This window comes from Erigeron canadensis, chromosome 8, assembly GCF_010389155.1.
Source record: "Erigeron canadensis isolate Cc75 chromosome 8, C_canadensis_v1, whole genome shotgun sequence".
Taxonomy (NCBI): domain Eukaryota; kingdom Viridiplantae; phylum Streptophyta; class Magnoliopsida; order Asterales; family Asteraceae; genus Erigeron; species Erigeron canadensis.
In genome coordinates, this window is record NC_057768.1 from 33,527,003 (window position 1) to 33,539,088 (window position 12,086).

The window sequence follows — 12,086 nt, forward strand, 5'->3', positions numbered from 1 at the left end:
CAATGTGTTGTTAAACACTTAAATAATGATAATTAGTTATGCATTATGTTAGTTTTATGGACTTTTAATGCATCAAAATGATGTATTTAAGTATTCTCATCGTTCTTATTTTAAGAGTGTTTTTTCCCGAAGTGTTACTATATATATATAATTTAATATAGAATATCTACCAACTTTAATAATTTAAATATAAATATCTTAATATTTTTTTATTAGAGTAAATTACACAGATGATACCTGAAGTATACACGAAATTACGATTTTGATACCTCACATGCAAGGCACGTGACTTGAGTTAAAGGTCAAATAGACGACCGTCAGCGATAAGTATGGTCAGTGTAAGTTTTTGACAACAATAGGTATGTCTCGCGTAATTTTTAAATTGTAGGTATGACCAGTGTAATTTCGAACAAACCTCAGGTATGATTTTTGTAATTTACCCTATATTCTATAAATTAATAGTAAAAGACCCATAAATTATGATAATCAATAATCGTACCATAACTTTTGATTAATCTACGAATTCCATGTATATTATGTTTATACCGTCTACAATTTCAGCTATACCAAATGGTACATTAATAACAAAGCATGGTACAAATATGAGTTTCATTAAATTAATATCATAGCAACAAAAGTCAATATTAGAAGTCTTAGAAAATTTTACAAAGAAAAAACAACAAATATTCTGATTCAGAAACATTGCTACATTCCTTGTTAGGATCTTATTACATCCTTCATTTTTCTTCATTCTGGTATCAATAAGACAATTCCTATTGAAGAAAACAGAATAAGACAATAAAGCCACGTTAATCTAAGTTGTCTTACAAAATTTGGATCACCAACTCATAAGGACCAGTTTCATTACAAAAAAGGCTATAATCCATCACATCATGACCTTAGCATTTTCGTATAATGGCGGTATAAAAACCAGGCCTACTTTACAGTTTATATTCATGTTACTGTTTCAGATTTGTGACATTATTCACTTGTATTTCCTCCAAGTCTTTCTATTGCAGCACCTACATTGGGATTTGCTTTGTTGCTTTCAGGAACAACAGAGCTCTCTTCATTCGCTTTCTCCACTAGTTTCAAATGAAGCCAACCTATAAGTGAATGATTTTACAATTCAAATACCTCCGTCAGCAGGGAATAAATGCCAGAAGAAACCAAGACATTAAATGCTTGTCAAATGATGTGGGATCTGGGAGTACCAGGTAATGGGGTTGAGTCCAGAAAATTTGTTAAAACTGTTGTTCGAAACAGACTAGGTTTTCTCATTTTGCCCATATTTTTATATAATATAGTCGATGTGTTAAATATGATAAAAAATACAATGTTATTACTATAATAATCTAGCTTTTTAGAATAAACAATTGGGAAGACTATATTTAACCCATTTGATCCATTGGGAATAAACCATAACCTAAATCGACCCTTTCATAAGTAATGGGTCGAGATTCCTGCTGCTACTAAGCAAGTCACAAACCAATTCCGAGGATAAGTTTAGCTGTGGCTTGACAGCGGAAGAGCCAAAATTAGCAAAGCCCGAACCTATATCAGTCTATCTGAGCCATTTTAAAGCTGAACATGCCTCTAACTTGCCCAACAATTCTAAGCATAAACAAGAACAGGTTCAAAGCTATGCAAGCAAAGCTCAATCCTACAAAACTTTCAATGACCCGGCTTGGCCCAGCTTAAGCACAACCCTATCCTTGATTACACAATGTTGAAGGTTGAGATGCTACTCTTATTTCGCGAAAAAAAGCATGTTTGACTCAAAGTTTAAAAAGAAATTGAAAACAAGAAAATGAGTTGAAAGTCAATGCTTATTATAGCATGTAATAATATAGTTTTTGTAACGTCATTTACACATCAACTATTTCGCCCATTACACAATGTTAACCATTTTGAACCTTTATTCACCTTCCTGATCTAACCATTTTGCCACCTCCAGAATACAGAGAAAAACATGGCCATGTTATGTTTTCAGGCCAAGCAGAGTAAAAAATGGTTGAGTTACAAAATGATTGTAATCGCTTGTCTCTAGATTTTAATGTAGATTATATTCAACATTTGAACGTCTCCAAGCTTGTCAGTTTAAAAAATTTCATTCCCATTATTTTTCTCTTCTAAATTTTTATTAAGAGCATATATACTTCAGATTATCCCTTAAAATTTTAAGTGGAATCAAAGTCAGCACATCATGAAGTAAGTAATACTACTAGTAACACAAAAATAGATGAACAAGTCAAGGTTTTAGATGAATCACCCAAAGGGAAGCAAAATGTTGCACCCAGTACTGAACCCAAAAGCACATTCCTTCCACGCCATGCAAGTGATCCAGGCACTGATATATGTCAAAAGAAAACCATTAGCTATAACGGTATACCTGTTGCCTTGTAGGCATCAAAATACGGCAATAAGAAGATGATATAAGGAGCTTATAGAAAGTGTGATTCAGTTTTGAAACTTCATACTGATTAGACCAAATGTAGCAGCAGTGGCAGATCCAGCTCCGACAACATTATAGACATCATGAACTCCTCTTTTCTCAGCAAGAAGAGTTTGCAACCCATAAAATGCAGCAGTAAATATTCCAAGGCGAACACCTCCTACTATCGAACCACGGGTAATTCGGATGAACCTTTTCTCCATTGCATCTCTCATTAATCGATATTGTTCCCGCTTGTCAGACGTGCTCCCTAGTTTTAATGTTACCTCTGCATCCTTGCTCTATGAACATTGGCAGAAATGACAAAGTTCATACCATATTATCAATAAATCTAACTACATCTGACAAAAATGGTTGGATCAGGCAAAAATGGGTAATCCGTAAAGAGTCAAAATGGGTCATTTCTGGGAGGATCAAAATGGTCTGGGTTGACCTATAACACTTTATGTCCACATTCTTTAAACAATCTGCCCATAAAATATGATCATGGAAGACGGAACTGTCCTAGTTTCGAATTTTCAATCATAATCCTTTCAATAAACCGATGATGGGGTTTTTCCTACTCAAAATGCAATTTGGGCAATTTACGACCTATATGACGATGTTGTTTTCAAAGCCAACTATTTAATTCAATCATTTTACCCGTTAGAGGTGAAACATAACCTAACTCAACCCATTTATAAGTATGGGTCAAAACTCCCACCTCTAAACCTAACATCCACCATAGGCAAGTATCCACTTTAACCTTGATTGTTAAACAATTGAAGAATATTTTGTTGCTGAAGAGGCAGCTGCCTAGCTATCTATAATCTATAATATAAGTATAACCCAATTAAAATTTTGCATTAACTACTTTCTTATTCAGGATCCTCCCCACCATACTATTGTACCAAGGTCATCCTAAAGGGTATAAAGTCAAATAGGGTAAAATTTTGAGGTGACAAGGTCTATGAAACCCTTAAATTCATTAAACAATCATGCATTACAACCCAGAATAGCAAAATGGGATGCTCGGGTGACTCAGTCACAAATTATTTTAGTAGTATAGAGATACTTACAACTGAAGCAGAAGCTTCCTTCATGCCTCCATATAGCATACCAGCAAATACTCCAACGACACTAGCTGTACCCCAGTTAACGGTTCCAGCCAACTTCGAATTTCCCTATGTTCCAATAAAAAAGAACAAGAGTTGAATAATCTGGGGTTGATAAAATAACTGTAACCAACACAAATTAGATTTTCATAATCATATTATTAACAACGTTTGATGGGATCTCACAAATCCACTTGACTTATTACACTCCCTTTACTCGAGGCTTTTAACCTAATAGATGATTGATACAGTTATGAGAATACAAGCATGCAACTTTTTGTTAACTTTACTGGAGCTGCAAGTTTTAGTAATCAAGCAGGCAATTGGTCAATAATTTCATTGAAACCTACCCACACAAAAAAATGTACAATGCACCTTAGTTGTTTCCATCTATTTTGCTTCCTTGTGTTCCCATGAAATACACGACATGTATTCCCTGTATTACAGCCTACTCATTGCAACATGTGCATTCAAGAACGGAAACAACAATTACTGCTCATATTAAAAAAGCCTTGTCTTAAGCGTAACTTGTGTGGGTTGGTTTTACATCTTCTAGCTACATGTCCATGGGTGACGATACACTAATACGACCCACGTGACGATGGACTCAACCCAAGCCCAACCCTCTAATGAACCAGTCAAGAAATCCATCACTTAGAATTCTCATGTAACTATCCACGTTCTCAAGCATGCATGTAGTTACTAAAGAAGTGGTGTCACCACAATCTACATTGTTAGTTTAATTATTAAGTTAGGACCCACGTTTAGTTTATTCACATAGCCACGTAATTTATTTCTATCCATGTTTAGTTTCTTGTTTTTCCTATAAATTGTAATCCATAGAAATGAAGGAGTAAGAAATATTTGGCAGTAAAATTCTCTCTAACTTTTCTTTGGAGATTGACCCACTCAACGGGTTACTAACAATTGGTGCTTTCATTCTCGTACCATGCCTCCTCGGAAGGAAACTAACACCAATGATGATCCGCTCAACACACTCATTGAAAAATTTGATCAGTTTCTCACCAATAACGTGTGGTACGAGGTCATCATTTAGGTAGAAACACCCTTGCCTCCTCGGAAGCAGCATGGTTGGATCAGTGGTAAACACCCTTGCCTCTGGAGACAAAGGTCATGGGTTCGATCCTCATCCCATGCAAAGGTTGGAGGGCCTTTTCTACCATTTAGGTAGAAACTAGAAGCAGCCTCTACTTAGGAAGAGGTAAGATCTGCCTACATCTTAACCTCCCCATACACCGTCGAGGTATTGGGGCTCAAAACCCGCGGAAGGCGGCACTGAGCAGTTACTTACTTACTTTTTTTCTCACCAATAACGCCACCACCGCTTCCAAAACTACCGCCAACCTTCACATATTGCAAGAATTGATTAAACAACAAGTCCAACCCAACACCATAATGAACAATCAACATACTGACAATTTCCAAAACCTCCAAGAATCTCAAAAACAACAACTTGATGTTACCACCAAACTACTCACTTCTGTTGGGAAAACCAAAGAAATTCCCACTGCCTTCTCTTTTGGCTCCCTAAATCCCAATGACTCACCATCCACAACCACCATTAAACGAGCAATTCAACCAACCCCGCACACCAAAAATCACTCTTCCCACATTTGATGGATCAAACCCCCTTGATTGGATCTTCCAAGCGGAAAACTTCTTTTCCTACCATCACATTCCAATGAGTGAAAGAATATCATTGGCCGTGTTTTATTTTGTTGGAGAAGCCCTTAGTTGGTATAAATATTTGGCTAAAAACGACTTGTTGGGCACATGGACAGTTTTCTCGGGCTCTCGAACTCCGTTTTGGGCCTTCCACCTATGAGAATCATCAAGCCTCATTGTTTAAGCTACGCCAAACAACTACAGTTACCGCTTATGTTGCTGAATTTGAGAATATAAGTAATTGTGTCACCGGGTTAACCGCAGAGGCCTTGCTTAACTGTTTCATTTCCGGCCTCCGTGTTGACATCCAAAAGAACTCTCCGTCCTTAAACCAACTTCGTTACCACAAGCCGTTGGACTCGCCAAGCTACTTGAAGAGAAACTTGCGGCTGCTAGCCCTGTACCGGTTTCTCCTACCACTGCCTCTATATCCCCAACTTCAAAACAACATGCCCTTTTACCACCGCCTTCTGCCAGCCCTATGGCTCTGTTGTCGACTTCCTCCACTGCATCAACATCAACCCTACCCACTGCCAGGCTCTCACCAGACCAGTTGCAACAACGGCGCGCCGCGGGACTGTTTCAAATGCCCTGAAAAGTTTCTGCCGGGTCATCGGTGCAATCCCCCACAGTTTCTTCTCATTGTCGATAACAATGATTCATCCACCAATTCCGCCCTCAACTTGCTTGAAGACAACCCCTCTGTTCCCCGGTTCCTTTCTATCTCACCGGCACTTTTTTCGGGATGTCTACCACCACCTCTATGCGCCTCACCGGGATAATAAACAACCACCCAGTGAGCATCTTAGTTGATTCGGGCAGCACTCATAACCTCATTCAACCTCATGTTGCTGCCATGCTGCACTTGACAACCCACGCAACAACACCTTTTCCGGTTCTCATCGGTAACGGCGAGCCACTTGAGTGCACTGGGCTTTGCTCCAATGTTCCAATTACCCTGGATCAGACACTGTTTCCCATTTCTCTGTTCCTCTTGGCCTTTAAAGGTTCTGAGATCATCTTAGGTTTTGATTGGTTGCGCTCTTTAGGACCAATTACCGCCAACTTTGCCATTCCATCCATTTCGTTTTACTACAATAATAAGCTAGTTACACTTGTGGGTACACAACTAAACATAACCACTTCTTCAAGCGTCAAGATTACCGACCTTGAGGACAAGGTCGCTTCTCAAGAGGTGGGCAATGATACGACCCACGTGACGATGGACTCAACCCAAGCCTGACCCTCTAATGAACCAGTCAAGAAATCCATCACTTAGAATTCTCGTGTAACCGTCCACGTTCTCAAGCATGCATGTAGTTACTAAAGAAGTGGTGTCACCACAATCTGCATTGTTAGTTTAATTATTAAGTTAGGACCCACATTTAGTTTATTCACATAGCCACGTAATTTATTTTTATCCATGTTTAGTTTCTTGTTTTTCCTATAAATTGAAATCCATGGAAATGAAGGAGTAGTAAGAAATATTTGGCAGTAAAAGTCTCTCCAACTTTTCTTTGGAGATTGACCCACTCAACGGGTTACTAACATACAGACAATCTTATGCCAAGCTAAACCACTTAAATCCAAAAAAATACCGAAAAAAAATAAGATATGCAATTCTTACATAAGGAACATTTCCTTGTGGTTCTTCACGTACTTCCATCGCCAAACAAGTATCCAACGTCTTTATATATAAACCTCTCCTGCAAGCCAAGTAAACAATTCAGTCACTAAAAATCTCAAGAAAATAGAAACAAATTTCGCCATCCAGGAGCAGAATACTGAATTCATATGTATAAAGTTACACACTTTAACACTTTCCTGCAATCAGCTAATATAAAACTCAACCACAACAAAGACCCAATCCCTAGACGGGGTACGGGGAGGTGAGCTGTAGACAGTCTTACCTCTACCCAAAGGTAGAGATAAATAATATAAAACTAAATCACATAAAAGACAATCAACACTTCACCTCAATACTAGCAAGCAGTTAACATAATGTTAAACCCATGTATAAAAATGTTGGATTTTATAAAATTACAAAAACAGTTAAAGATAACAGGTTTAACCTAAAAACAGGTATACAAGAATATATATATATATATTGACAGAAAAGCAAAAAACTTTTTTTTTTTAGTTCAATGTAAAGGTAACAAACTATTTGATTCTTATTATTTCATTTCAAGTGAAAATAATCAATTTGTAAGATATAACATTTCATAAGTTCTACATATAGAAAATAACTGGAAACAATAATTATTATTATAATAATTAAAATAAACAATGATTACAGAAAAAAGGGTACCTGAAATTTGATGATACTGAAGGGTGAGCATGCCTCTTTTGTGTGTTCCTACAGTCACCGGCGATCACAACACAGCACACCACCGCTAAGCCGCTAACAATATCGATTGGGCCTTATAAAGTTTACTTGGGCTTTAAAATTTAGCCCAAATGTTTAAACTAATAGATATTTTAAAAACGGATGAGGTTTTACTTGTTTTTTCCGAACATATCGTATAATGGTTAAGCTTTGCACGTACCCTAAACAAGAATATATTGATTATGGGCCGCTAAAAGTATTTAGAAGGGAAAACCCCAAAGTTTTACTTGTTCAAAATGAAGTGTGAGTTTTTTTTTTACTCAGATGTATGCGGTCAAGCCGGTTTATCACATGAAGATGGTTACTATGTTCTTTATATTTTGTTTATATCTAAAAAACACTATTTTACTAGTAGAACAAAGTTTCATAAATTCTTAAAGGAAAGGGAAACAGCCTGTTGTTGTACAGTTTCTAAAGTAGATTTTATGTATCTTTGTATTTTAAGTTTCTTTAAAGAAATATACCACAATTGTTGTAGTTAAGTAAACTTTTTCTTTAAAAAAAATTGCATTCAAAATGTTTAAAAGAACAAAGGCTGGCCATTGTAGTAAAAGCATGTTCATCTATTAGAATATTATGTACAAATGTACAATGTATGTTTAAAAAGCACATTCAAGCATGAAACTATAAAAAGTTGGGCTAGTCCAAAACCATATAATATCCAAAAGTGAAACCAAAAACCCATACAAAAAAACATAATAATACACCAAGATTCTTCACCAAAGCATTATGCTTTTTGACCATCACAAGCAAAGTATCCCCACTCAATTGCTACTTCAATGCTCAATTCCATACAACCATTTTGAATTTATTTTGTTTTGCTACAATTCTCACCATGGCTAGATTCAGGCTCATCGTTCTACTTATCTCATTAAAATTTTGGTTTGTTCCATTTGTATATAGTTTGGGTTCATCTCATGTATGTCGGGCCTATTGTGGTAACATAACTATAGATTACCCTTTTGCTCTTCAACCCGGATGTGGTCATTCGGGCTATAGAGACCTCTTGTTTTGCATCAATGATGTCTTAATGTTCCACATTAGCTCAGGATCATACCGGGTTCTAAACATAGACTACGCTTATCGTTCAATATCATTACACGACCCTCATTTGTCCACTTGTGACTCCATCGTGCTAGGAGGCAGGGGAAACGGTTTCGTTGTGGAGCATTGGAGATCCCCATACTTAAACCCAAGCCCAGATAATGTTTTCATGTTATTGGGTTGTTCGACCCAATCACCACTATTCCAAGGCTTTCCAACTGGGAACCATGTACCATGTAGAAATGTTTCGGGTATGGGCTGCCAAGAATATTATGGTTGTGAAGGTTGGATGGATCTTGGGCTAGCCCGTATGGGCTTAGCTTATGGGACAGGTCCACCAATTTGTTGTGCATTACCTTTTGATGCAATCAAGAGTGTAAACCTTAGTAAACTAGAGTGCCAAGGGTATAGTAGCGCTTATACCCTTGCACCTTTGCGAGTGAGTGGCCCATCCGAGTGGACTTATGGGATACGAGTCAAGTATGATGTGGAAGTGAGTAACGACTCGTTTTGTAAAGCGTGCGAGGCAACACGAGGATCTTGTGGCCATGACGTGGAACGCCTTGGCCAACTATGTATGTGTGGAAGTTGGAATTCTACCTCAAACTGCGATACACGTAAGTTTCATCTATTTTTTGTACATTAAGTTCGTTATACAATTGATCAAGATTTTCAATATTTTTCGTGTAACGCAACTTTTATATATGGGGGAAGGGAATATGAGGCTGTTAGGCACCCAAGTTGGGTGAAAAACCCCTCACATACCTTTTTTTAAAAGGTAAAAATCATGGAGGCCATGTATTTATTTAAAATATTAAAATATTAGTATGTGAGGGGTTTTTCACCCAAGTTGGGTGCATAACAGCCTCATACTCACTTTTCTCTTTATATATACTTTGTGTAGTTATGAAATTATCAGTTGGAGGAACTTCATCATCAGTGGAAAAGATAACAGGTTATTAGAATGTTTTTATATATATGGAATAGTATACTATGATTATAAAGTTGTGAGATATCTGTATTCATACACATATATAACCATTTTGTCGACTTGTATGTTATGTAGGATTATTGATTGCCACAACTGCCTTCTGGTTAACGTCTTTTCGAATGTGAAATGTCATTATCAATTCATTGCAATCTAACTTTGGGGGAAAGAAGACACCACCAAACGTGAAGAGATACCAAATGTGCTCTTATGTATTCCTTTAATTAATGAAGTACTTAAAGTGAGGCATATATATAAAAGCCAAATATAGAAAAAGATAGGCCACCTAATTTAGTGGGAGTTTCTTATATAAGCATATTGAGTGAAATTTTGTTTGAGGATGTCTTGTGTTTGGTTTTTAACTTTTTATCTTTTATAAGGAAACATGTGAATCTTTGCATTATTTAAGCATAAATATGTTAGACATGAAAATATATTCAGACGTGTCAAATATATCAAAATGGGGGCCAAATATAACTATTGCTATCTCTTATAGCAAAACACTCCATAAATAAAAATAGTACAACCATATCAATCTATCAAAGAAATACTTTGAAAATAGAGTTAACACACAACCAAGTTCTAAGTTCTAAACCGGTGAAGGGATCGATGTTAGTTAGGCATTTGGGTAGAGTACTAGTTCGAGCATTTGGTTCTGATGTACACAACCTAGCTAGCCGCTAAATTTTGTGGCTCTTTCCTACATGCCATCCAAAAATGTTTCAGTATGATTCGAACCCAAAGAGATGAGATGATAATGTGTTTACATCCACTTGTCAAAGTATCATATAAATCTCGTAAATTAATTGAATTTTACATGAAAACTATTAATGGCCTACACATGCAGATCCACACTAGTAGCTAGTGTTATATCATTTTAATGTTTTAGATTTTTGTATTCGTCAAATTAAATGGAGCGCGGTAGCGCCCTTAATTAGAGTTATGTGCAAACTACCAAGTATTACATGATTCTAATTAAACTTCAATCATTGGGAGAAAATTTTGTTGTGTCCTTAATGTTATGTGAATATATGTAAAACGATGGAAGTGCGAGAGATATGAAAAGATGACTAGAGAGTTGGCATAGTCCATAGAAGTAATGTGTTGAGATGTCACCATAGTTTAAGGAATAAACTTGTCTGGACAATGGACAGTGATTCCTCATCCACATCAAATGTAACCATTCCTAATATCGATTTACAAACAAAAAGTCGTTATTTTCTGAAAAATCATTATAATAAAATAGTTTTGTTACAGTAGGAAACTAATTAACTTCTAAACTTGTCATATATTATAAACTAGATTGGTGCTTACGTAATGCAACAGCGGTAACGGCAACGATGATGATCGATGTTGTTATTAACGTAAAAGTAATTTCATTGCGGTTGGGGATGTGATGAATTGTTGGTGGGATATGAAAGGGGGGAGGAGGGGGACGAATTTTGAGTTACGGTTTTTGTTATCTGTTTCTGTGTAAAGGAGAGATAGATGTTGAATTTTTTTAAGGGCATTTTAGTCACAATATATAAAATAGAATTAAAGATGTATTAAGATGGAGGGTAATGTATCATTTCAGACTCTTAAAATTAATGAGGGGGAAGAGAGTTTGTTTTATAAAGGGATATAGATATGGAACTATCAATTAATGATGTTATTATTTGTCGAAAAAATTGATGAAGCCTCCCATAGTTACTGTTCCTATTTTCGTTGACCCTTAATTCATCAATTCGTCAAACTAAATCACTTTTGATCCGTTTCTATTCGACTATTCCATATATATATATATATATATACATTCGAGGTTGGGTTTTCAACTTTTCATGGTCAATTGTCTGATTTTAGTGATTTGTCTCATTTGGGTGGCTCAGGTTTAGCTGATATGTGGTTTTATTTGCAATGGTTAATTAGTGGCGTGCAGTAGCTAGAATCAAAACATTAATTTGTGTTCACGACCCTCTAGTCTTAGACTGAATGGAGTGGCACCAACTTTGGCCGACTCTCGCCCCTTGTCACCATAAGTCGCCCCCCATACCACCCCCTTTGGCCGACTTGTGTTGCCCGACCTCTACAAGTCGCTCCTTTGTGCTCCAAAGTCGGCCAAAGTCGTCGTGAACACCACCCCCCCTCGCCGACTTCTCCTAAATCTACCCATTTCTACCTTTTTTACATACAACACTTCCCTACCCCACATGCCACATGACACAAGTCGCCCTACTCTCCAAAATTCACTCATTTCTACCTTTTTTAAAAGGCAACTCTTCTTACACCACATGACACATGGCGCAAGTTGCCCCTCTCTTCCTTTCTTCTCACTCCTCTTACTCTTATATACATATTTTTGAGCTTCCCGACAATGATAAAACTTTAAGGAAACAAAAAATGGGTCCAATTTTATTGGTGTCTTAATTAATTATCATATAATTTTTGTTATAT

The 12,086-nt window shown here is 36.7% G+C and overlaps 2 protein-coding genes across 2 annotated transcripts; one reads left to right on the forward strand and one right to left on the reverse strand.

Annotated features, from left to right (window-relative positions):
• Window positions 1-592: 592 nt before the first annotated feature.
• LOC122609776 lies at window positions 593-7,649 on the reverse strand. Its single transcript, XM_043782716.1, has 6 exons — window positions 7,544-7,649; window positions 6,863-6,941; window positions 3,514-3,618; window positions 2,481-2,736; window positions 2,273-2,350; window positions 593-1,106 (listed from the first exon to the last, which is right to left on the reverse strand). The coding sequence occupies exons 2-6, from the start codon at window positions 6,899-6,901 to the stop codon at window positions 982-984; spliced, it is 603 nt and encodes a 200-aa protein (XP_043638651.1). The 5' UTR covers window positions 6,902-6,941; window positions 7,544-7,649; the 3' UTR covers window positions 593-981.
• Window positions 7,650-8,452: 803 nt separating this feature from the next.
• Window positions 8,453-10,037, forward strand: LOC122580264. The gene is made up of 3 exons (XM_043752542.1): window positions 8,453-9,282; window positions 9,570-9,620; window positions 9,732-10,037. The coding sequence occupies exons 1-3, from the start codon at window positions 8,457-8,459 to the stop codon at window positions 9,779-9,781; spliced, it is 927 nt and encodes a 308-aa protein (XP_043608477.1). The 5' UTR covers window positions 8,453-8,456; the 3' UTR covers window positions 9,782-10,037.
• Window positions 10,038-12,086: the final 2,049 nt, after the last annotated feature.